At 41.7% G+C, this 21,916-nt stretch overlaps 1 protein-coding gene across 1 annotated transcript in view; it reads left to right on the top strand.

The window, feature by feature from the left end:
* The window catches only part of LOC139452728 (uncharacterized), a 143,866-nt gene that overhangs the window by 58,870 nt on the left and 63,080 nt on the right, over positions 1–21,916 (top strand). The window contains exons 24-43 of the mRNA XM_071234304.1: positions 953–1,067; positions 1,798–1,940; positions 2,397–2,514; positions 3,889–4,046; positions 4,424–4,541; positions 5,211–5,356; positions 5,655–5,772; positions 6,677–6,834; positions 7,212–7,329; positions 7,999–8,144; positions 8,443–8,560; positions 9,465–9,622; positions 10,035–10,152; positions 11,699–11,844; positions 12,018–12,141; positions 14,610–14,767; positions 15,678–15,798; positions 17,603–17,760; positions 20,739–20,865; positions 21,225–21,364. Of these exons, the coding sequence (XP_071090405.1) occupies positions 953–1,067; positions 1,798–1,940; positions 2,397–2,514; positions 3,889–4,046; positions 4,424–4,541; positions 5,211–5,356; positions 5,655–5,772; positions 6,677–6,834; positions 7,212–7,329; positions 7,999–8,144; positions 8,443–8,560; positions 9,465–9,622; positions 10,035–10,152; positions 11,699–11,844; positions 12,018–12,141; positions 14,610–14,767; positions 15,678–15,798; positions 17,603–17,760; positions 20,739–20,865; positions 21,225–21,364 (2,706 nt within the window). The remainder of the gene's footprint in view (positions 1–952; positions 1,068–1,797; positions 1,941–2,396; positions 2,515–3,888; positions 4,047–4,423; positions 4,542–5,210; positions 5,357–5,654; positions 5,773–6,676; positions 6,835–7,211; positions 7,330–7,998; positions 8,145–8,442; positions 8,561–9,464; positions 9,623–10,034; positions 10,153–11,698; positions 11,845–12,017; positions 12,142–14,609; positions 14,768–15,677; positions 15,799–17,602; positions 17,761–20,738; positions 20,866–21,224; positions 21,365–21,916) is intronic.

Below are 21,916 nucleotides of genomic sequence, written 5' to 3'. Positions count from 1 at the left end.
TTTCATGTCACTTCCTTTACAGGTAATTGTTGCAATAATGACTCCTAACAATTGCTTGGTTAGCCAATCAAATGCCATGAAATCCCATGCAAATGTCACCCGTGAAGATCCGGGTTAGAATAGGTCTTCAGCAACCCATGCTTGCCATGAAAGGTGACTATGCTTGTTGTATGAGGTGACTAATGGGATCGGATGGTCAGACATGCTGACTTGGTTGATGCATGTCATCATATCCAAGTTGTGTGGATCGATGCTCATGATATCAATCACTGGATTGTCTGTCCAGACTTGATTATTTACAGACCGCTGTCATATAACTATAATATTGCTGAGTGCAAAGTTAACAACAAATACAAAATATATTCAATGAAGTACACATAGATTTCTTTGACATGTGATCTGAGTGTAATATGTTCTCTGTGTGTGTGTGTGTGTGTGCGTGCATGCGTGCGTGCGTGCGTGCGTTTGCGTGTGTGTTTGCGTGCATGCATGCATGCATGCAATGTTCACCTGGTAAACATACATACATAGTGCGTGTTTTTTTTCACTATGGTAACATCTTTGATCAGCAGTATGTATTTTAACTGACTCTTGATTACCTAATGTTGATTTAGCTTTGTAACGAGTTAATAGACTCAACGATCAATGCTGCTGTGAAGATTCCAGGTCAGAATAGAGTGACATGACTGATTGCATGTTATCTTGAACCAACACCGTGAACTTTCATCATGTGATCATCTACCAGTGGTTTGTGTGGACCAGACTTGGTTATTTACTGACTTCTATGATAAACCTGGATATTGCTGACTTTTTGTGATAGTCACTTTGTGAAACAGTCTGATGGTATCCACCTTGTAATTTGGCTATTCTGCAATAATTAATATAGAACAGGCAGGTGAGCTATAGAGACTGTGGTTGTTTTTGCTCATTCACACGATTTGATTGTTTTCAGCGCAAGTTGCTGAAGCAGTTGATGTAGCTACCTCAGATCACTGTTCTAATTTTGCCACCATCCCTCTCTACACGTCTACCAGTGTGTGTGCTCAGTATGCATTAGGAAGTTGCACGTATGTATGTCTCAGTCATCTGTGCAGGTCTTACAAGGACATGCTTCTGATAATGAGGGGGCATGGGTGGCCCAGCCGTCTATGGCGCTGTGATTCGCTGTGCAGAGTTGCCTCCCTTGGTCACGCAAGAAACCTTAGATTGTGGGTTCGAATCCCGTTTCGTCCCCATTATGTTTCTAGATTTGTCAGCACCATACCCATGCTCGTGGGTTTCACAGAAGTGGTAAACATCTGGCACCTGCATCACTTCGGGCTTTCCTCCCACATTAAGCTGACACGCCGTGATATAACTGGAATACTGTTAAAAGCGACGTTAAACCCACCTCACTCACTCACTCACTCTGATAATGAACTTGAATTACAGAGTTATGTGACTGTATCAGTATCTGCTTTCAATCACTGGTTTGTCTGTTCCGAGTTCAATTATTTATAAACTGTCATGATGTAGCTGGAATATTGTTGATTGCAGCATTGAACAGTATTCACTCATTGTGTGAAGTTTTATATCTTGAAAATCACATTCGTAAAACTGGTTGAGTAAGTTATACAGCTCATCTTTAGACTTTTGTATTTTATCTATCTATATGTCTAAGTATATATAAATATATATATATAGCACTCACATATTCAGTTGTATTTGTACCCTTGATTCATTCCCTTGGTATATTGATTTGTGAAGTTTTGATTCTTTTGGAATGATTGCTGACAAGTGTTGTACCTTTCAATCCAGTGCCCTGCCAGGACTAGTTCAATGTGTGGGGCTCGTCCTTCAGTGTAATGATACCACCGCCATCTCCCAGACACTTGTCTCTAATAGCAACGTCCTCATTCGTCGGCTTGGCATTGACTACAGCAAATGTTCCCCAGGGGGAGGTAAGGAGGGAGTTGGTTATACAGATCATTCAATTCTTGGATTGTTCTCAGCCTGTAAGATTTGTAGATGCAGATTTGCAATAGGAATGATTTTTTCTATTGGATCTTGTGGGTTTTTTGTACTGTGGAGAAATATATACTCATAATTGTAGATATTTTGTGAAGGACACGCATTCAGAGGTGTTCATTTTCTATGTGCACACTGAATGTCCTAAACTCCTCACAGTGATATTTCCCAATATCTTAAAATAGTGAAAGGGATAATATTTCCTTTTTGTTTGTTTTGAAAGTGCAAAAGAAAGAGAATAAGTTTAACAACATTTGAACTCTTGTCACATCTTTTGCATGCACATCAAATTTAGTTTTCTACCTTAACTGATGTATGATATGATGGTTTTAATTTTATATTCTGCAGTACTCCTCCGTTTTAATTAGACTATGTCTATTCTGTTTCAGGAGTGGACTCATGTTCAAGTGCACTGATGAGGCCCGAGGGTACAGCAGCGGGGGCCAAGTGTTTCGCCTACATGTTTGTACAGAACACCACCTTGCTGACTCTGGAGGAGAACTGCAAGTGAGATGACCCACCCCCACTTCTGCCACTCACTTCATTGATGATAAAATAGGATTGTGCTTCATGGCATCAGCTGTACCCATGTCCACCTCAATAATTATCACAGTTTATTTGTGAAACAAAATTCAGTCATGATAACCTGAAGATGTTAGTAGCCTTCTTGGTCAAATTATTCCTCCATCGATGACTAACTTGGTTGACTGTTCCTCATTTGTCTGCAGTGCACCAAGAGTAATAACTTGGTGGTCACCTTCAAACCAAGACACACTGATTCACCACAAATGTTGAGTTCCTCAAGTGTATTTTAAGCAAACCATGGAATCTCATTGCCCCCACAGCCACACTTTGCTTTTGCTTTTTGCCGTCGAGTGCCAGACAGGGTAACAACAAAAACTATCTTTTAACGTCTTTTGGTATGACGCGGTCAGGCTGACGCTCTACCACTAGACCACGGGAGCTATCTGGCGCTTTGACATCTAAGGGATATCATATAATGTACACCTCCTTTATCTGTATCTTTATATTTATCTGTCATCTGAGTGTTCCTCAAGGTCATAGTCGGAAACAAATTAACTCAAGAAGAATTTTCAATGAAACTCATGACCTTCTGCTGATTTTGACCCCATCCTAAGGATGAGAAGTACTTCTCATCCTTAGGATGGGGTCAAAATCAGCAGAAGGTCATGGGTGACCAACATGTTATGTCAAGGTCACAATGAAAGGCATTTGCTGGTACATGTTCCATTTTCACCAAGATGCCATTTGCTGCATGTTTCCAAAGCCTTATGCTTGTTGTTATGTTATGCATTAATATGTCAAGGTTATCGTCAAGGTCATAGCATGAAAAGAAGATTGTTTACCTCCTCCCTCGAGAAGAAACTACTGAATGTCATTCATAAGGTAGAGCTGAGATAGAAAATAATTGTGGTCACAATGAAGGATATTTGTGTATTTTGTTTTGCTTTTTTCTTGGGATATTTTTAAAGTGTAATCCATTTCTTTATTATTTTATTTGAATACCTGTATATGACAAGTGATGACAGGTCACAGTGACCTACTTTCATTGAGTCGCATACATCATGTTAAACTGGAAATGCTTATAACTTGCTTTTAGAGAAACTCGAGGAAAGGGACTATGTTGTACTGCATTGGACATTATTTGGGATCAAAGATAAATAGACATTAGTGAGATTGACTGTCACATTGTTGGGCAAAGTCAATATGGATTATCATAACTATTTGTAGAAATGTTTTGGGTCTGTCTGGAAAAGGCAGAGACTGCATCTGTGATTGCATGTAATGCAAATACCTTTCTAGATACCAGTAGATTTTGTCCTGAACTGGTTGACATCACATGCCTCCTTGTTTTGTCAGGTTCTTCCTCAGTGGCCTTGCATGTGTGCAAGGAGAGCTCATGAAAGTGGGTGAGTCCTGTTCAATACGAGGACTGGCCCAGGACTACTTCAACTATGTGCGCCTCCTGGCCTCCCAGAACACAACTATATTTCCCTTTGATTTTACACAGTGTGCAGGTAACTGTTCTCCACATGACTCTTAGAGAGGTGCTAGATTCTTACAGAGATGTTTGTGTTTTTATGTCTTTCTTAATATTAAATTTTAAAACTTCTCCTGTCTCAGCCTATGCATTTCTCAAATGTGTCTGGGTGATGCTAGGGGTGTTCATGTGTTTTGTTTTTTTAAAACAGGAAACCTTTGTTTGGGCACATTTCCACTTAGGATCAAAAGAATAAGGAGAATTGCATAGTGTGAGATAGGATGAGTAAATAAATATACAATTTATTGTAAAATTTCCATTTATTGAAAGTGACTTGTGATGTCTTGACAAGTGAGTAGCTTATTTGTTTTTTGTGCTGTGGACTTGTGTCATTGCTGTTTTGGCTATTTTCAGCTATAGTGGCAAAAGATGGTGATGGGAAAATTGAAGATCTGTGCTCCAATGAAGACATCATCCCACTTTTTGTCTCCACCAGTTACTGTGCCATGCTTGCCTATTCCAATGATTGCGGGTATGATATTGCTTTACCTTTTTCTAAGAACTATAGTCTGTTTTCTTGAGTATAGCATAACCAGACATAATGCACACCCCATTTGAGTATAATGTGCAGTAGAAAATGATTTATTCCTTCAGTGAAATGAACTAATAGGTGATAACAAAGTTGGTTATCCCATGAAGATCCGGGGTAGAATAGGTCTGCAGCAACCCATTCTTGGCATATGAGGCAACTATGCTTGTTGTAAGAGGCGACTAAAGGGATCGGGTGGTCAGCCTGGCTAACTTGGTTGATGCATGTCATCATATCCAATTTGCATAGATCGATGCTCATGATGTCAATCATTGAATTGTGTGGTTTAGACTTGGTTAATTAATGACTGCCGTCATATAGCTGGAATATTGCTGAGTGCTGCCTTAAAGAAACAAACAGGACCCATTCATTCCTGGTCTTACAGACATCGTCGTAACCTTCAAGGGATAAATCTTCACATCACATTTGGGGCGTTGGGGAAGCCAAGTGGTTAAAGTGTTGGCTGATCATGCCAAAGACCCAGGTTTGATTCCCCACATGGGTACAATGTGTGAAGCCCATCTCTGATGTCCCCTGCCTTGATATGGCTGGAATATTGCTAAAAGCGGCGTAGAACCATAGTCACTCACTCACATCACATTTCTGTTTCAGAGTCTTCAGAGGGGTCGTCAACTGTGTTCAGACCAGCCTGAACTGTAGTGATAACAGCATCATCACCAACGCCCTCATCACCAACAGCGATGTCCTTGTCAGACGTATTGGAAGGAACTACAGTGGATGTCCCAAAGAAGTGGAAGGTAAGCACAATGTCTGTTCACAAATTTCTTCACCTCTGAAATGGAAATTTATGGTGAGGGAGGCATTACCTTGGGAAACTAAACAATATTTTCGAACTTTAGGAGGTCCAAAATTCATGCGTGTTTCCATATATAATGGACACTGTATCAAATTTTAGAATAAATGCAACTTGTTTTGGCCATAACGATCCCTTAGATGCAGATAAAGAGTATTTGTTGTAGCCAGGCATAATGGTCTACACTCCCCAATGTTGAAGAACTCCCCTGTTCTCTAACTAGACCGCTGAATCTGTTTCAGGAGTGGACTCGTGTTCAAGTGCACTGATGAGGCCCAAGGGTACAGCAGCGGGGTCCAAGTGTTTCGCCTACATGTTTGTACAGAACACCACCTTGCTGACTCTGGAGGAGAACTGCAAGTGAGATGACCCACCCCCACTTCTGCCACTCACTTCATTGATGATGAAATAGGATTGTGCTTCATGGCATCAGCTGTACCCATGTCCACCTCAATAATTATCACACAGTTTACTGTAAAATATTAAACCATGGCTCCTTTGTCTTAGACTGTGGTCTAACTAACTGAATTGTTAGTTAATCACCACTTGGCAATGACAAATCTTCTATTTTTCCCCTGTCCTTGATTTGACGATAGAACAATTTCATGAAAAACGTTTGTCGCCAGCTGGATTCAAACCGGCGAAGTCCGCACAGAAGGCTACTGTATATGGTCTTCTGCCACAGCTACATGGGAGAAATTGTATGAAATTGACAACTAAATATCTAGGTGACTGATAAATGTGCAAAAAATGGTCCAAAATGAATGGTAAACTTGCCCGGGACATGCATTTCATAACCCAAATGGGCAATTTGCCATGTGCATGTACAAAAGGCACGGGAAACATATTTCACGTGCTTTGTGTAGGGCCGACTGACAGTGTTCTCACAGTTGAGCATAGAGTTCCTGAATATCTTTCGATATATCTTTAACGAAACAATATTTTGTAAGCATTTTAGGTGCTATAAATGTTGGACATGGTTTAAGACCGTTGCACCACTTGTACCCGGGTGTCTGATCGTTGAAATTGTTAAATAAACAACGAGGGCCTTGTGGTGTAATTAACCTTTTCAATGATTAGACACTGTGTCCTTGTGGTCTACCGTATACATAAGACCTCATTTAGCAGCAGTGCATTATTAATAATACTTACTTGGTGTACATGTTCAAACCTAGAAACATTGATTCAGCACACGTGTTGAGGAGTTATGAAGTGTTATTATGTGCTGAACTGGTTGACATCACATGCCTCCTTGTTTTGTCAGGTTCTTCCTCAGTGGCCTTGCATGCGTGCAAGGAGAGCTCATGAAAGTGGGTGAGTCCTGTTCAATACGAGGACTGGCCCAGGACTACTTCAACTATGTGCGCCTCCTGGCCTCCCAGAACACAACTATATTTCCCTTTGATTTTACACAGTGTGCAGGTAACTGTTCTCCACATGACTCTTAGAGAGATGCTAGATTCTTACAGAGATGTTTGTGTTTTTATGTCTTTCTTAATATTAAATTTTAAAACTTCTCCTGTCTCAGCCTATGCATTTCTCAAATGTGTCTGGGTGATGCTAGGGGTGTTCATGTGTTTTGTTTTTTTAAAACAGGAAACCTTTGTTTGGGCACTTTTCCACTTAGGATCAAAAGGATAAGGAGAAATGCATAGTGTGAGATAGGATGAGTAAATAAATATACAATTTATTGTAAAATTTCCATTTATTGAAAGTGACTTGTGATGTCTTGATAAGTGAGTAGCTTATTTGTTTTTTGTGCTGTGGACTTGTGTCATTGCTGTTTTGGCTATTTTCAGCTATAGTGGCAAAAGATGGTGATGGGAAAATTGAAGATCTGTGCTCCAATGAAGAAATCATCCCACTTTTTGTCTCCACCAGTTACTGTGCCATGCTTGCCTATTCCAATGATTGCGGGTATGATATTGCTTTACCTTTTTCTAAGAACTATAGTCTGTTTTCTTGAGTATAGCATAACCAGACATAATGCACACCCCATTTGAGTATAATGTGCAGTAGAAAATGATTTATTCCTTCAGTGAAATGAACTAATAGGTGATAACAAAGTTGGTTATCCCATGAAGATCCGGGGTAGAATAGGTCTGCAGCAACCCATTCTTGGCATATGAGGCAACTATGCTTGTTGTAAGAGGCGACTAAAGGGATCGGGTGGTCAGCCTGGCTAACTTGGTTGATGCATGTCATCATATCCAATTTGCATAGATCGATGCTCATGATGTCAATCATTGAATTGTGTGGTTTAGACTTGGTTAATTAATGACTGCCGTCATATAGCTGGAATATTGCTAAGTGCTGCCTTAAAGAAACAAACAGGACCCATTCATTCCTGGTCTTACAGACATCGTCGTAACCTTCAAGGGATAAATCTTCACATCACATTTGGGGCGTTGGGGAAGCCAAGTGGTTAAAGTGTTGGCTGATCATGCCAAAGACCCAGGTTTGATTCCCCACATGGGTACAATGTGTGAAGCCCATCTCTGATGTCCCCTGCCTTGATATGGCTGGAATATTGCTAAAAGCGGCGTAGAACCATAGTCACTCACTCACATCACATTTCTGTTTCAGAGTCTTCAGAGGGGTCGTCAACTGTGTTCAGACCAGCCTGAACTGTAGTGATAACAGCATCATCACCAACGCCCTCATCACCAACAGCGATGTCCTTGTCAGACGTATTGGAAGGAACTACAGTGGATGTCCCAAAGAAGTGGAAGGTAAGCACAATGTCTGTTCACAAATTTCTTCACCTCTGAAATGGAAATTTATGGTGAGGGAGGCATTACCTTGGGAAACTAAACAATATTTTCGAACTTTAGGTGGTCCAAAATTCATGCGTGTTTCCATATATAATGGACACTGTATCAAATTTTAGAATAAATGCAACTTGTTTTGGCCATAACGATCCCTTAGATGCAGATAAAGAGTATTTGTTGTAGCCAGGCATAATGGTCTACACTCCCCAATGTTGAAGAACTCCCCTGTTCTCTAACTAGACCGCTGAATCTGTTTCAGGAGTGGACTCGTGTTCAAGTGCACTGATGAGGCCCGAGGGTACAGCAGCGGGGTCCAAGTGTTTCGCCTACATGTTTGTACAGAACACCACCTTGCTGACTCTGGAGGAGAACTGCAAGTGAGATGACCCACCCCCACTTCTGCCACTCACTTCATTGATGATGAAATAGGATTGTGCTTCATGGCATCAGCTGTACCCATGTCCACCTCAATAATTATCACACAGTTTACTGTAAAATATTAAACCATGGCTCCTTTGTCTTAGACTGTGGTCTAACTAACTGAATTGTTAGTTAATCACCACTTGGCAATGACAAATCTTCTATTTTTCCCCTGTCCTTGATTTGACGATAGAACAATTTCATGAAAAACGTTTGTCGCCAGCTGGATTCAAACCGGCGAAGTCCGCACAGAAGGCTACTGTATATGGTCTTCTGCCACAGCTACATGGGAGAAATTGTATGAAATTGACAACTAAATATCTAGGTGACTGATAAATGTGCAAAAAATGGTCCAAAATGAATGGTAAACTTGCCCGGGACATGCATTTCATAACCCAAATGGGCAATTTGCCATGTGCATGTACAAAAGGCACGGGAAACATATTTCACGTGCTTTGTGTAGGGCCGACTGACAGTGTTCTCACAGTTGAGCATAGAGTTCCTGAATATCTTTCGATATATCTTTAACGAAACAATATTTTGTAAGCATTTTAGGTGCTATAAATGTTGGACATGGTTTAAGACTGTTACAGCACTTGTACCCGGGTGTCTAATCGTTGAAATTGTTAAATAAATAAGGAGGCCCTTGTGGTGTAATTAACCTTTTCAATGATTGGACATTGTGTCCTTGTGGTCTACCGTATACATAAGACCTCATTTAGCAGCAGTGCATTATTAATAATACTTACTTGGTGTACATGTTCAAACCTAGAAACATTGATTCAGCACACGTGTTGAGGAGTTATGAAGTGTTATTATGTGCTGAACTGGTTGACATCACATGCCTCCTTGTTTTGTCAGGTTCTTCCTCAGTGGCCTTGCATGCGTGCAAGGAGAGCTCATGAAAGTGGGTGAGTCCTGTTCAATACGAGGACTGGCCCAGGACTACTTCAACTATGTGCGCCTCCTGGCCTCCCAGAACACAACCATATTTCCCTTTGATTTTACACAGTGTGCAGGTAATTGTTCTCCAAAGAACCCTTATAGAGGTGCTAGATTCTTACAGAGATGTTTGTGATTTTATGTCTTTCTTAATACTAAATTATAAAACTTATGCAGCCTATGCATTTCTCAAATGTGTCTGGGTGATGCTAGGGGTGTTCATGTGGATTTGTTTTTTTTTAAAACAGGAAACCTTTGTTTAGGCACTTTTCCACTTAGATAGAAAGAATAAGGAGAAATGCATAGTGTGAGATAGGATAAGTAAATAAATATACAGTTTATTGTAAAAATTTCCATTTATGGAAGCGACTTGTGATTGTCTTGATAAGTGAGTAGCTTATTTGTTTTTTGTGCTGTGGACTTGTGTCATTGCTGTATGTTTTCCAAGAGAATATTGTGTCTGCCATGTTTTGTTTTGGCTATTTTCAGCTATAGTGGCAAAAGATGGTGATGGGAAAATTGAAGATCTGTGCTCCAATGAAGACATCATCCCACTCTTTGTCTCCACCAGTTACTGTGCCATGCTTGCCTATTCCAATGATTGCGGGTATGATATTGCTTTACCTTTTTCTAAGAACTATAGTCTGTTTTCTTGAGTATAGCATAACCAAACATAATGCACACCCCGTTCGAGTATAATGCGTAGTAGAAAATGTTTTATCCCTTCAGTGAAATGAACTAATAGGTGATAACAAAGTTAGTTATCCCATGAAGATCCAGGGTAGAATAGGTCTTTAGCAACCCATGGTTACCGTAAAAGGTGACTATGCTTGTCGTAAGAGGCGACTTACAGGATCGGGTGGTCAGGTTCGCTGACTTGGTTGATGCATTTCATCGTATCCCAATTGCGTGGATTGATGCTCATGATGTCAATCACTGGATTGTCTGGTCCAGACTCTTTTATTTACAGACCACCGTCACATAGTTGGAATATTGCTGAGTGCAGCGATAAACAATAAATAAACAAACATTTGTGTTCCCAGATTGCAGGTATCTGAGCCCTACACTCTACCATTTTAAGCCATTGAACTGAAATAACATTAATATGTTAAATATTTTAAACAACAAACAAACTAAGTTGGTCTATAGAAATGTGAAATTTGAGATAAAATATCACTAGGCATGATGATTAACCACTTAGATTGTATTTCTGGTTCTGCTAGGGATTGTTATTACAGGCAGAGATTAAGATTACTGTGTGTATGTTCTCATAAACTGAGCCAGAAGTAGAAATCAACTGTACATACATTATTTTTTTACCTTCTCTCGCATTACTCCTGAATGCATTCACTGCTCGCCTATTGACAGAAGTGAAGCTGTGATTTGTCCTGCTGAAGAGATGTTAATGTCGTGTTGTTTCATTTGTAGCTTTTGCCATACATATATTAAATGATAATAACCACTAGCATATCAGTTTGGTACAACTAATTGCTATTGCCAGATATTTTTCACATATGGAACAATTTGACTAGTAACCATGGAAGTTTCCCTTTGTCTTGCTATTTCGATCATGAAAACATTATGTTGACATATAAAAGTTGAATTACAGCAAATATAACTTGAGTCACAGCACGGCCTTTAGGATATATGTATCGATTCCCTATCAATAAACTTTCACTTCAAGGGGTCAGTAACGGTTATCTGATGGTGGTAGGTGTAAATAACGGAGATCACTTCATACATGATTTTGACAATGTTAATGAAAAGAATAGTGAGGCTGTCGGTCAGGACTAGGGATGGGTATTGGAGTTTTTAATCTAAGTGTCAATATTTTACAATGCACAATCCCATGTTGCGATACATATCACGATATATTGCATAATTCTAAATATTGATTTTATAAGCTATTTGAAACAGCAGTTTATGAATTGAAGCTGTCAAACCCAACTCACTCACTTAATCATTGAATTAGGGATTTGGTCATAGTGGCTGAATTCTGGTGGTAAACCAAATGTCCTCTAATGTAAAATGTATGTCTTCAAAAGAGTATTCCTCAATGTAATATGTTTCAAGAGGGGTTATTTTGCATTTCAGTAAATGTTGAAATTTGTTTTATGAACTGACTCACCATGAGTTTCCACCTTTCAATCCAGAGTCTTCAGAGGGGTCGTCAACTGTGTTCAGAGCAGCCTGAACTGTAGTGATGACAGCACCATCACCAACGCCCTCATCACCAACAGCGATGTCCTAGTCAGACGTATTGGAAGGAACTACAGTGGATGTCCCAAAGAAGTGGAAAGTAAGCTTAATGAATTTAGCGAAAAAAATAAATTGTCCCCAATAATTCTTGAAAAGATAGAAACTGATATAACTGAAATAATGTTCAAAGTGGCATTTAGCTCAAACCAACTCACTCACTTGCAAGTGTTGCTTTAAACGACATCCACTAACTGCCTCACTGTTATATTTCAGACAACAATCCGTGCCCATTGCAAGGAGATGAGAACTTCAGCTTTGCAATGGACGTTGTTGCAGAATGCGGGGCTATTCTTGGAAAATTCAATGCTTCTATCATCCCAGAGGAGCATGCATGCAGGTTTGTATTTGTTGTTATTACCCACGTGGTGAATATACAGGTGGTAAGATACTAAATCCGTACATCACACGTGTGTCGTACAAAGTTACCTAATTTTATTCGTTTTGATTGGATAACCGTGAACACCCTAACTACTCTTTTCATTCATAAAAAAATCGCGAGACGTCATTCGCTTTCTCAAATACAAAACAGAACTAAAGGAATCTCACGAAAGCGAGAGACATTTACACACACTCCATTAAACCAAACAAGATCGTCACATGCATTAAATTTGCTTTGCATTCTGTATTAGTTATGCATGGAGCTACTGCAGACATTATATAATCGAGCCATGCATATCCATATGCAATGTCTACCGATGGATCGAGGGTCCCAATGAGCGGGACACACACGACCACTTTCACAACTTTCAATTTGATTTAATGTAAAATGTTAAGCGTGGTGAAATGTAGTCAATTTAAACTATCTGGACAGATATCTAGACCTACGTTTGATGCTCCGGTTGTGCCATCAGTGTCGTCATTCAAAGCGTATTTTGTGACATTGCTTCCGTAGGTGTTTGTTCATGAATGAACATACACGACTGCACGACCAGATCACTAAAGGTGAACATTTCCGATACAAATAAATCGAAAACTCCATAGAAGTTTGCCTGACTTCTGATTATGTGATCCAAAACATCCCAAATGTGAACAATAACATTCCCTACCTCTAACGTAAACCGCTTTGCGTAGATCATGGTTGTTTTTTCTTATTCCGGTGGTGACCTTGCCCTTCGTTTGAAGCTGTCACTGACATTCAAACAGACTTGAGTTGTTTGATTTTCACGTCTTCAGTATAGGGTGGTACAGTTAATATGAATGGCTTTGTCGAACACTCTGATTTCCCTTTTCCAAAATGGTACGGACAGGATATAAATTCAGCTGATACTTTACTTTAGCTATTGAAAGCTTTTGCATTTTGGTGTAAAAATTATATGACATGTTGAAATAGCTGACTACAAGCCTTTTTTTCTTCCGTACACTTGGAAATGTTGAATTTTTGATATTATGAAATACAAAAGTACTGCTAAAATGAGTGAAGAAGGTTGGTTTGAATGTTTCTATATTTCTGAGAAGATCATTTTCTTCACATATTTAAAAAATGCTTCTTGAAAACCTCTTAAATCACATTTTGAGCTTCTTGTTCATCTAGTATTGCTGTCAGACCAAGACATATGTGTTTACTGATGCATTTGTAACTTTCATAATAATGCCAAAACACTTTCCTCATTTGTAAGTGGCAAGTAAATTGAGAAAAGTGATTGCGAAAAAATATTAATTTTCCTAGTTACACATAGTCAGTTTGCGAGAGAAAAATTCAAAATAATTGTAGAAAGGATTTAAATGTCCAAGTGAATGCTGAAATCACACACTCTGTAATCAGCTTCCAAACCAAACCTATTAGGGGGCGTGGTCTTTAAGCTACTCGCGCAGCGGTGACAACCATTTTCATTGGCTGATATAATTGCTGCATTTATACATCTTGTGAATCTTAATCGTTTCACTGTTTCTGCAATTTCTGTGAGTCCTACAAAAATAACGACATTGCAGGCATTGTTGAAAGTGTGTAACAAGCTTTGGTCTTGACATTGTAAATAATTAAAATAACAATTGACAATTGTGGGACTAGTGATTTATTACTAACACCCTGTTTGGGTGAGAAAACACCTGCTGCCCTCGGCTGTATTCCACACAATAAATACCTATCAGGGATTGAATAATCCCCAGACTAAGTATCTGAAGGGATCATCAGTGCAGTTAAGGTGACATCAAGTTGTGGACACTGAAATCAAATGGATGGGCAGATTAAAAAAAGATGTGATGTAACACAAAATCTGAGGCAGAAGCAGGCAGACTGGGCGTCAGCCTGTTCATCATCATCATTGAACTTGCCCTGCGCATCAAACACTGACCGTTTTTATACCCCACATTTGGGGGACAATTTCACCTGTCACTTTTTTATCATGCATTTTACGCTATTTCCATTTTTCAAACTTAATTTTTGTCAAACATTTGTGATTTAAGTATGCCCTAAAGTATAAATAATATTCAATGTTCTTGTGTTGACTTGACTTGCCCTTTAAGTTATTCATATCCTTTGGGCAGTCGGGTAGCCTAGTGGTTAAAGTGTTCACTCACCACGCTGAAGACCTGGGTTCGATTCCTAACATGGGTACATTGTCCGAAACCCATTTCTGCTGTCCCCCACCATGATATTGCTGGAATATTGCTAAGAGCGGCGTAAGCCCTTACTCACTCACCCACTCACTCACTCACTCACTCACTCACTCACTCACTCACTCACCAAAAGGCCCTTATTCTTACTCTAAGTTGGGAATACAGACATTTGCTTCAGACTTGAGGTTATGTGTTGGCATCTGAGGATGCCCAGATTAATATCATTGACTCACTGACGACTCTTTGCAGGATTTACTGGGGCGTGGTCAACTGTACTATGGAGGAGATGTCAAAGAAAGGATATACCAAGTGTGACGGGCAGATCATCACCTACCTGGAGGACTACCTCGACACCAAGAACAAGGAATTAAAGGATGTGGTGCCCTACAACTTCAACAACTGTCAATGTACGTTTTCTCTCACAGGTGTCAATACACAAGAAATAGCCAGTGAACTCCTTCATGCTCATGTGAGCCACATGACACACTCCATGTCTGTTTTCTCATTTCCTTAGTTAATGCATCATATTTGTCATAATGCTATTTACAATACATAGGGATAAGACTGACTTGTTTCATGAAATACAATATTGATATAACATCTGTGCAGAATTTTGATTGTTCACATGAATTGTTTACGAAGAGATATTTTGCCTGGTTCCATAGGAATAATTTTTATGAAAAGCAAACATTAAAAAACTTCATATGATTAATGAAGTTACGTTTGTGTTCCGACCCATGAAGAACCAGGGTAGAACAGGTCTTCAGCAGACCATGCTTGTGACTATGGCGACTATGCTTGTCATAAGAGGCGACTAACGGGATCGGGTGGTCAGGCTCACTGACTTGTTTGATGCATGTCATCGATTGCATGGATCGATGCTCATGATGTCAATCACTGGATTGTCTGGTCCAGATTGGTTATTTACAGACCGATGTCATATAGCTTGGATATTGCTGAGTGTGACAATAAACAACAAATAAACAAACTTTAGTGTTCCCAGAATGCAGGTATCTGAGCCCTACACCTTTTACATTAACCATTTTTAAGCCATTGAGCTGAAATAACATTAATATTTTGGGTTGCCTCCCTACCTGATATGTTCAGAAATATTTGATATCATGTTAATGCATTGCATACATTTCCATTCTGTGAGTGCCTTTGGAGGCTTCCACATTTACAAGACACATTTGACCTTGATGCTCCATGATTTAATTAAAGCATTGCAACATTAAAACACAGCTCACACACTCAAATGTCAACAGCGAACCCAGACACTGTCACACTACTCAGACACTGTTGTATTTGTGGTTTCAGCCAACAGGCCAACTGGCGATGTGTGTTCCAATGACGGCACTCTGTCTCACTTCGCTGGCTCCTCCCTAGAGTGTGCCCCCAACACCGTGGCACTCATTAGACAGAACAACTACACTTGTGGGTCAGTGACAAGCACTTCACTTCAGCACTTCACTTCAGCACTTCACTTCAGCATTTCCTGTACAAAGGAGCATGCCTGTATCAAGTGCCAGTTTAACAGGCTGATAGGCCCCTATGGCCAGTTCTTTCCTGGGGAAGGTTTGGCCAAGACTGAAGCTTCCTCCTCATATGTACTGGATATCTAACATCCATTGGAGGGAAGATCTGGCCAAGAATGAACCATCCCTTTCTTTGGTTCAGTATATCAAAAATCCCGGGTAAGGGAGTGTCTGGCCAAGAATGAACCATCCCTCTCTTTGGTTCAGTATATCAGAAATCCCGGGTAAGGGAGTGTCTGGCCAAGAATGAACCATCCCTCTCTTTGGTTCAGTATATCAGAAATCCCGGGTAAGGGAGTGTCTGGCCAAGAATGAACCATCCCTCTCTTTGGTTCAGTATATCAGAAATCCCGAGTAAGGGAGTGTCTGGCCAAGAATGAACCATCCCTCTCTTTGGTTCAGTATATCAGAAATCCCGAGTAAGGGAGTGTCTGGCCAAGAATGAACCATCCCTCTCTTTGGTTCAGTATATGTCTGAAATCCAGAATGAGGGAAATCGTGGCCAAGGATATTGCTTTCCTGGGAAATATGTGAACTTGGCTATTTCACGCTGGGGAAGAACTATCTTAGGCCAAAACCTCCCCATGGAAGAGCTGACAAGAGGGTTAGCCGTAATGGATTATGTCACGATCTATCACAGTTGATGTCTTTTGAACACTGAGATTCTCGAAACTTATTCCTAAAAGTATATTACCACCAGTACTTCTTTTCTAGAGCTATTTATGGATAATAAGAGATTGTTACCTCTGTTTTGGGGGGCAAAGTCGTCTAAGACGCCGCGATTCACTGTGCAAAGTTGTGTCCCTTGGGCACGCCAGAAACTTATGATTGTGGGTTCAAATCCTGGTTCGTTCCGATTAAGTTTCTAGGTTTGTCAGCACCATATCCATGCTTGTGGGTTTCACCGAAGTGGTAAACGTCTGAGACCTGCATCACTTCGGGGCTTTCCTCCCACATTAAGCTGACACGCTGTGATATAACTGGAATACTGTTAAAAGCAGCGTTAAACCCAACTCACTCACTCTCTACCTCTGTTTTTGCTCTCGATCAGATACCAAGATTCTGACAAATGAAAACTAGCATCTATTTTCCCCATTACTTCAAATAGTCTGGCATGGTCTAGCGGGTAAGAAAGGTCTATGGCCATACCACAAGCAGGTCAGTGACCAAAGTGAAAATCTTCGCTTTTTTTAAGAATCAGGTTAAGTAAATAATTTGCATATGTTAGAATATCAGAAAAAGCTTGTGAAAATGATGACTTTTGAGACATTTTAAGCATACCTTTGAACCTAATGTTTGCCAAAATCTTACCTGTTTAAGAATAATATACTTTCACGTATTTCTATGAAGAATTCTGATAACTATCACAACAATCTTGTGGAAGATAATACTGGTGTCTCGATACAGCAATTGCTTTAAAATTAATTCATGTAGTTAGCATGTAATATTGTTTTAATTTACCCATGAAAAAAGGAAATACAACATGGTAACTTTGGTTAATGTAATGTATTTGAGGACGTTTTAAGTATGTTGAAAATATGAAAATTCCCACTTTCAACCCTCAGTAAATGGGTATGAGTCCCCACACCGGTACAATGTGTGAAGCCTGGTCTTGTTGTACGCCCCATTTGGCTGTAGTGTTGCTGATAGAGGCATAGAACTGAACTTAATCATTCATGAAAGTACTTTTGTTTTATCCATCTGCAGATCATTGACCTGGTTGGTGGAGTGTGTAAAAGAAGTCCTGCACAAATCTGAGATGAAATGTCCCACATGGAAGCTCCACAACAACTTCTACTATAACTCCTACATCCTACAGAGATACAACTCCATGCTCAACTTTAACATGTGTGACAGCTACAGTGGTATGTTTTGGGGGGGATTCAGGGGCAGTCACTGAAGTTCTGCTCTATGGGGAGTCTTGGGAGTCATGCATTCAGATTTGGGGGCACTGACACATACAGCTCTTGTGGGATTCCAGGACAGTCATACATTCAGCTCTTGGGGGATACTTGGGCACTCACACATTCAGGTTTTGGGGGTATTCTGGGGCAGTCACTGAAGTTCTGCTCTATGGAAAGTCTTGGGAGTCATGCTTTAGGTTCTTGGGGGATTCTGGGGCACTGACACATATAGCTCTTGTGGGGTTCCAGGGCAGTCATACATTCTTTTGAGGTTTTACTCACACACATTAGAAATCAGAGACACCTAAAATCTGATCCCCTATGCCCCAAACTGATCACTTTATGGCCTTCACACAGATGTAAACTATTCACCTTCAACCACTCACTTTCATTGTGTGGGTTAATGAAGGATTCATGGATGCACTTATTATTTCATCCTGCAGCAACTGTGTGTCATCATGAAGCGATTGTGAGTCACTGTACAAAAGATTTGTGTCACCGTGCAAAGATTGTGTGCACCAGTGAAGTGGGTTTATGCACCAATTATTTGCCGCTGTGCGCCAAAAGTGTGTTGTCATGCACCAATTGTGTGTCATAATGCACCCGTTGAGTGTCCCCATGCACCCGTTGTGTCCTCATGCACCCGTTGTGTCCTCATGCACCCGTTGTGTCCTCATGCACCCGTTGTGTCCTCATGCACCCGTTGTGTCCTCATGCACCCGTTGAGTGTCCCCATGCACCCGTTGTGTCCTCATGCACCCGTTGAGTCCCCATGCACCCGTTGTGTCCTCATGCACCCGTTGTGTCCTCATGCACCCGTTGTGTCCCCATGCACCCGTTGTGTCCTCATGCACCCGTTGTGTCCTCATGCACCCGTTGTGTCCTCATGCACCCGTTGAGTGTCCCCATGCACCCGTTGTGTCCTCATGCACCCGTTGTGTCCTCATGCACCCGTTGTGTCCTCATGCACCCGTTGAGTGTCCCCATGCACCCGTTGTGTCCTCATGCACCCGTTGTGTGTCCTCATGCACCCGTTGTGTCTTCATGCACCCGTTTTGTGTCCTCATGCACCCGTTGTGTCCTCATGCACCCGTTGAGTCCTCATGCACCCGTTGTGTCCTCATGCACCCGTTGTGTCCTCATGCACCCATTGTGTCCTCATGTACCCTTTGTGTCCTCATGCACCCGTTGAGTCCCCATGCACCCGTTGTGTCCTCATGCACCCATTGTGTCCTCATGCACCCGTTGTGTGTCCTCATGCACCCGTTGTGTCCTCATGCACCCGTTGTGTCCCCATGCACCCGTTGTGTCCTCATGCACCCGTTGAGTCCCCATGCACCCGTTGAGTCCCCATGCACCCGTTGTGTCCTCATGCACCCGTTGAGTCCCCATGCACCCGTTGAGTGTCCTTATGCACCCGTTGTGTCCTCATGCACCCGTTGAGTCCCCATGCACCCGTTGTGTCCTCATGCACCCGTTGAGTCCCCATGCACCCGTTGTGTCCTCATGCACCCGTTGTGTCCTCATGCACCCGTTGTGTCCTCATGCACCCGTTGTGTCCCCATGCACCCGTTGTGTCCTCATGCACCCGTTGTGTCCTCATGCACCCTTTGTGTCCTCATGCACCCGTTGTGTCCTCATGCACCCGTTGTGTCCTCATGCACCCTTTGTGTCCTCATGCACCCGTTGTGTCCTCATGCACCCGTTGTGTCCTCATGCACCCGTTGTGTCCTCATGCACCCGTTGTGTGTCCTCATGCACCCGTTGTGTCCTCATGCACCCTTTGTGTCCTCATGCAACCGTTGAGTCCCCATGCACCCGTTGTGTCCTCATGCAACCGTTATGTCCTCATGCACCCGTTGTGTCCTCATGCACCCGTTGTGTCCTCATGCACCCGTTGAGTCCCCATGCACCCTTTGTGTCCTCATGCACCCGTTGTGTCCTCATGCACCCGTTGAGTCCCCATGCACCCGTTGTGTGTCCTCATGCACCCGTTGTGTGTCCTCATGCACCCGTTGTGTCCTCATGCAACCGTTGTGTCCTCATGCACCCGTTGAGTCCCCATGCACCCGTTGTGTCCTCATGCACCCGTTGTGTGTCCTCATGCACCCGTTGTGTCCTCATGCAACCGTTGTGTCCTCATGCACCCGTTGAGTCCCCATGCACCCTTTGTGTCCTCATGCACCCTTTGTGTCCTCATGCAACCGTTGTGTGCTCATGCACCCGTTGTGACACAACAAACATGGTTGGTATCCCAGATTTACCGTAATAGTTTCCCGTGTTTGTCAGCACCATATAGCTAGTCATTGCCTTGGTCGTAGTCGTGCATCTAGTAGCTATGGTCTTAGTTGTGCATCTGGCAGTCATGGTCTTAGTCGTGCATCTGGCAGTCATGGTCTTAGTGGTGCATCTGGTAGCCATGGTCGTAGTCATGCTCTAGTAGCCATGGTCTTAGTTGGGCATCTGGTAGTCATGGTCTTAGTCATGCATCCAGTAGCCATGGTCTTAGTCTTGCATCTGGTAGTCATGGTCTTAGTCTTGCATCCAGTAGCCATGGTCTTAGTCTTGCATCCAGTAGCCATGGTCTTAGTCATGGATCTAGTAGCCTTGGTCTTAGTCATGCATCTAGTAGCCATGGTCTTAGTCTTGCATCTGGTAGTCATGGTCTTAGTCGTGCATCTGGTAGCCATGGTCTTAGTCGTGCATCCAGTAGTCATGGTCTTAGTCGTGCATCCAGTAGTCATGGTCTTAGTCGTGCATCCAGAGATATATAGAGAGAGAAATATATATATATAGAGATATATAGAGAGAGATATATGTGTAGAGATATATGTATAGAGATATATATATATAGAGATATCTGAAATTCAAAGTGGCATTAAATCAAACTCTCTCACTGACCGACTCTGTAGTTATGATTGCCACTATTTGCTTATCAGTGCCACCCACCTCCCCTGACTACTACAGCCCCTGCAGGGACTACAACTCCATCAGATACAGCGCAGAGGAGTACTGCATGCCTCTTGTACGGAAGCTGAATGACACCAAGGGAAGCAACTCGTGCAGGTGAGACTCACATTTCATGTTGTAAAATGGGCAAGATCAGATTTGCCTTCAATTTCTATTGCCTATGTTCCTCTCTTATTTACTTATGACCATAAGGTATGTTAGTGGAAGGTGGTTAAAGTGTTTTCTCATCATGCATTGGAACCAGGTTAGATGTGTGAGGCTGATTGCTTGTGATCATACCCCAATGTCATGGCTTCTTGCTCATACCTTCAATCACTGGTTTGTCTTGTCTAAACTCAGGCTGAACAGGCTGCAGAGATACAGCCGGAATGTGGCGTTAAACACGTTCACTCACATCTTTCTGCTTTAGCTATCATGACAACATGTCTTGGTTCATATTTGTCATTCTGTTTCAGTGCATACGGAAACCTGGTGCAGTGCCTAATATACGCCTTGCACAGATACAACTGCACTGCCATGAAGATACACAACATTGCTATCCAAAATTCCAAGATTATGAGGGATGAACTGTCAGAATTCAATCCAAACAGTTGTGGTGAGTTCATGTCCCATGGAGAACAGTCTTCCTTGGCTTATTGACCCTGTGGTTTGAATATGTCCCCTGTAACCCTGTAAGAGGTAGGTAACAGGATCCATTGGCCAGGCTCAGTGACTGGGTTGTTGGTACTTCAACTACAATCACATGGATATGGTCCATAAGACCGATCATAAGTTTTCTGATCCTGACTTGATTATTTACACGCTGCCGGACCTTGAAGATCCGGGGTAGAATAGGTCTTCAGAAACCCATGCTTGCCCTAAAAGGTGACTATGCTTGTTGTAAGAGGCGACTAACGGGATCGGGTGGTCAGGCTCACTGACTTGGTTGATACATGTCATTGTATCCCAATTGCGTGGATTGATGCTCACGATGTGAATCACTGGATTGTCTGGTCCAGACTTGATTATTTACAGACCGCCATCATATAGCTGGAATATTGCTGAGTGTGGCGTTAAACATCAAACAAACAAATGCTGCCATGATATAGCTGGGATATAGCCAGTGACTAGTGCTAAAAGAATAGTTTTTTATTCTGCCCACAACTTT

The sequence above is a fragment of the Haliotis cracherodii genome, unplaced genomic scaffold (assembly GCF_022045235.1).
Source record: "Haliotis cracherodii isolate W230 unplaced genomic scaffold, xgHalCrac1.p SCAF_9, whole genome shotgun sequence".
Lineage (NCBI taxonomy): Eukaryota > Metazoa > Mollusca > Gastropoda > Lepetellida > Haliotidae > Haliotis > Haliotis cracherodii.
Note: the sequence above shows the minus strand (reverse complement) of the source record. Positions and strands in the feature narration are given on the sequence as shown.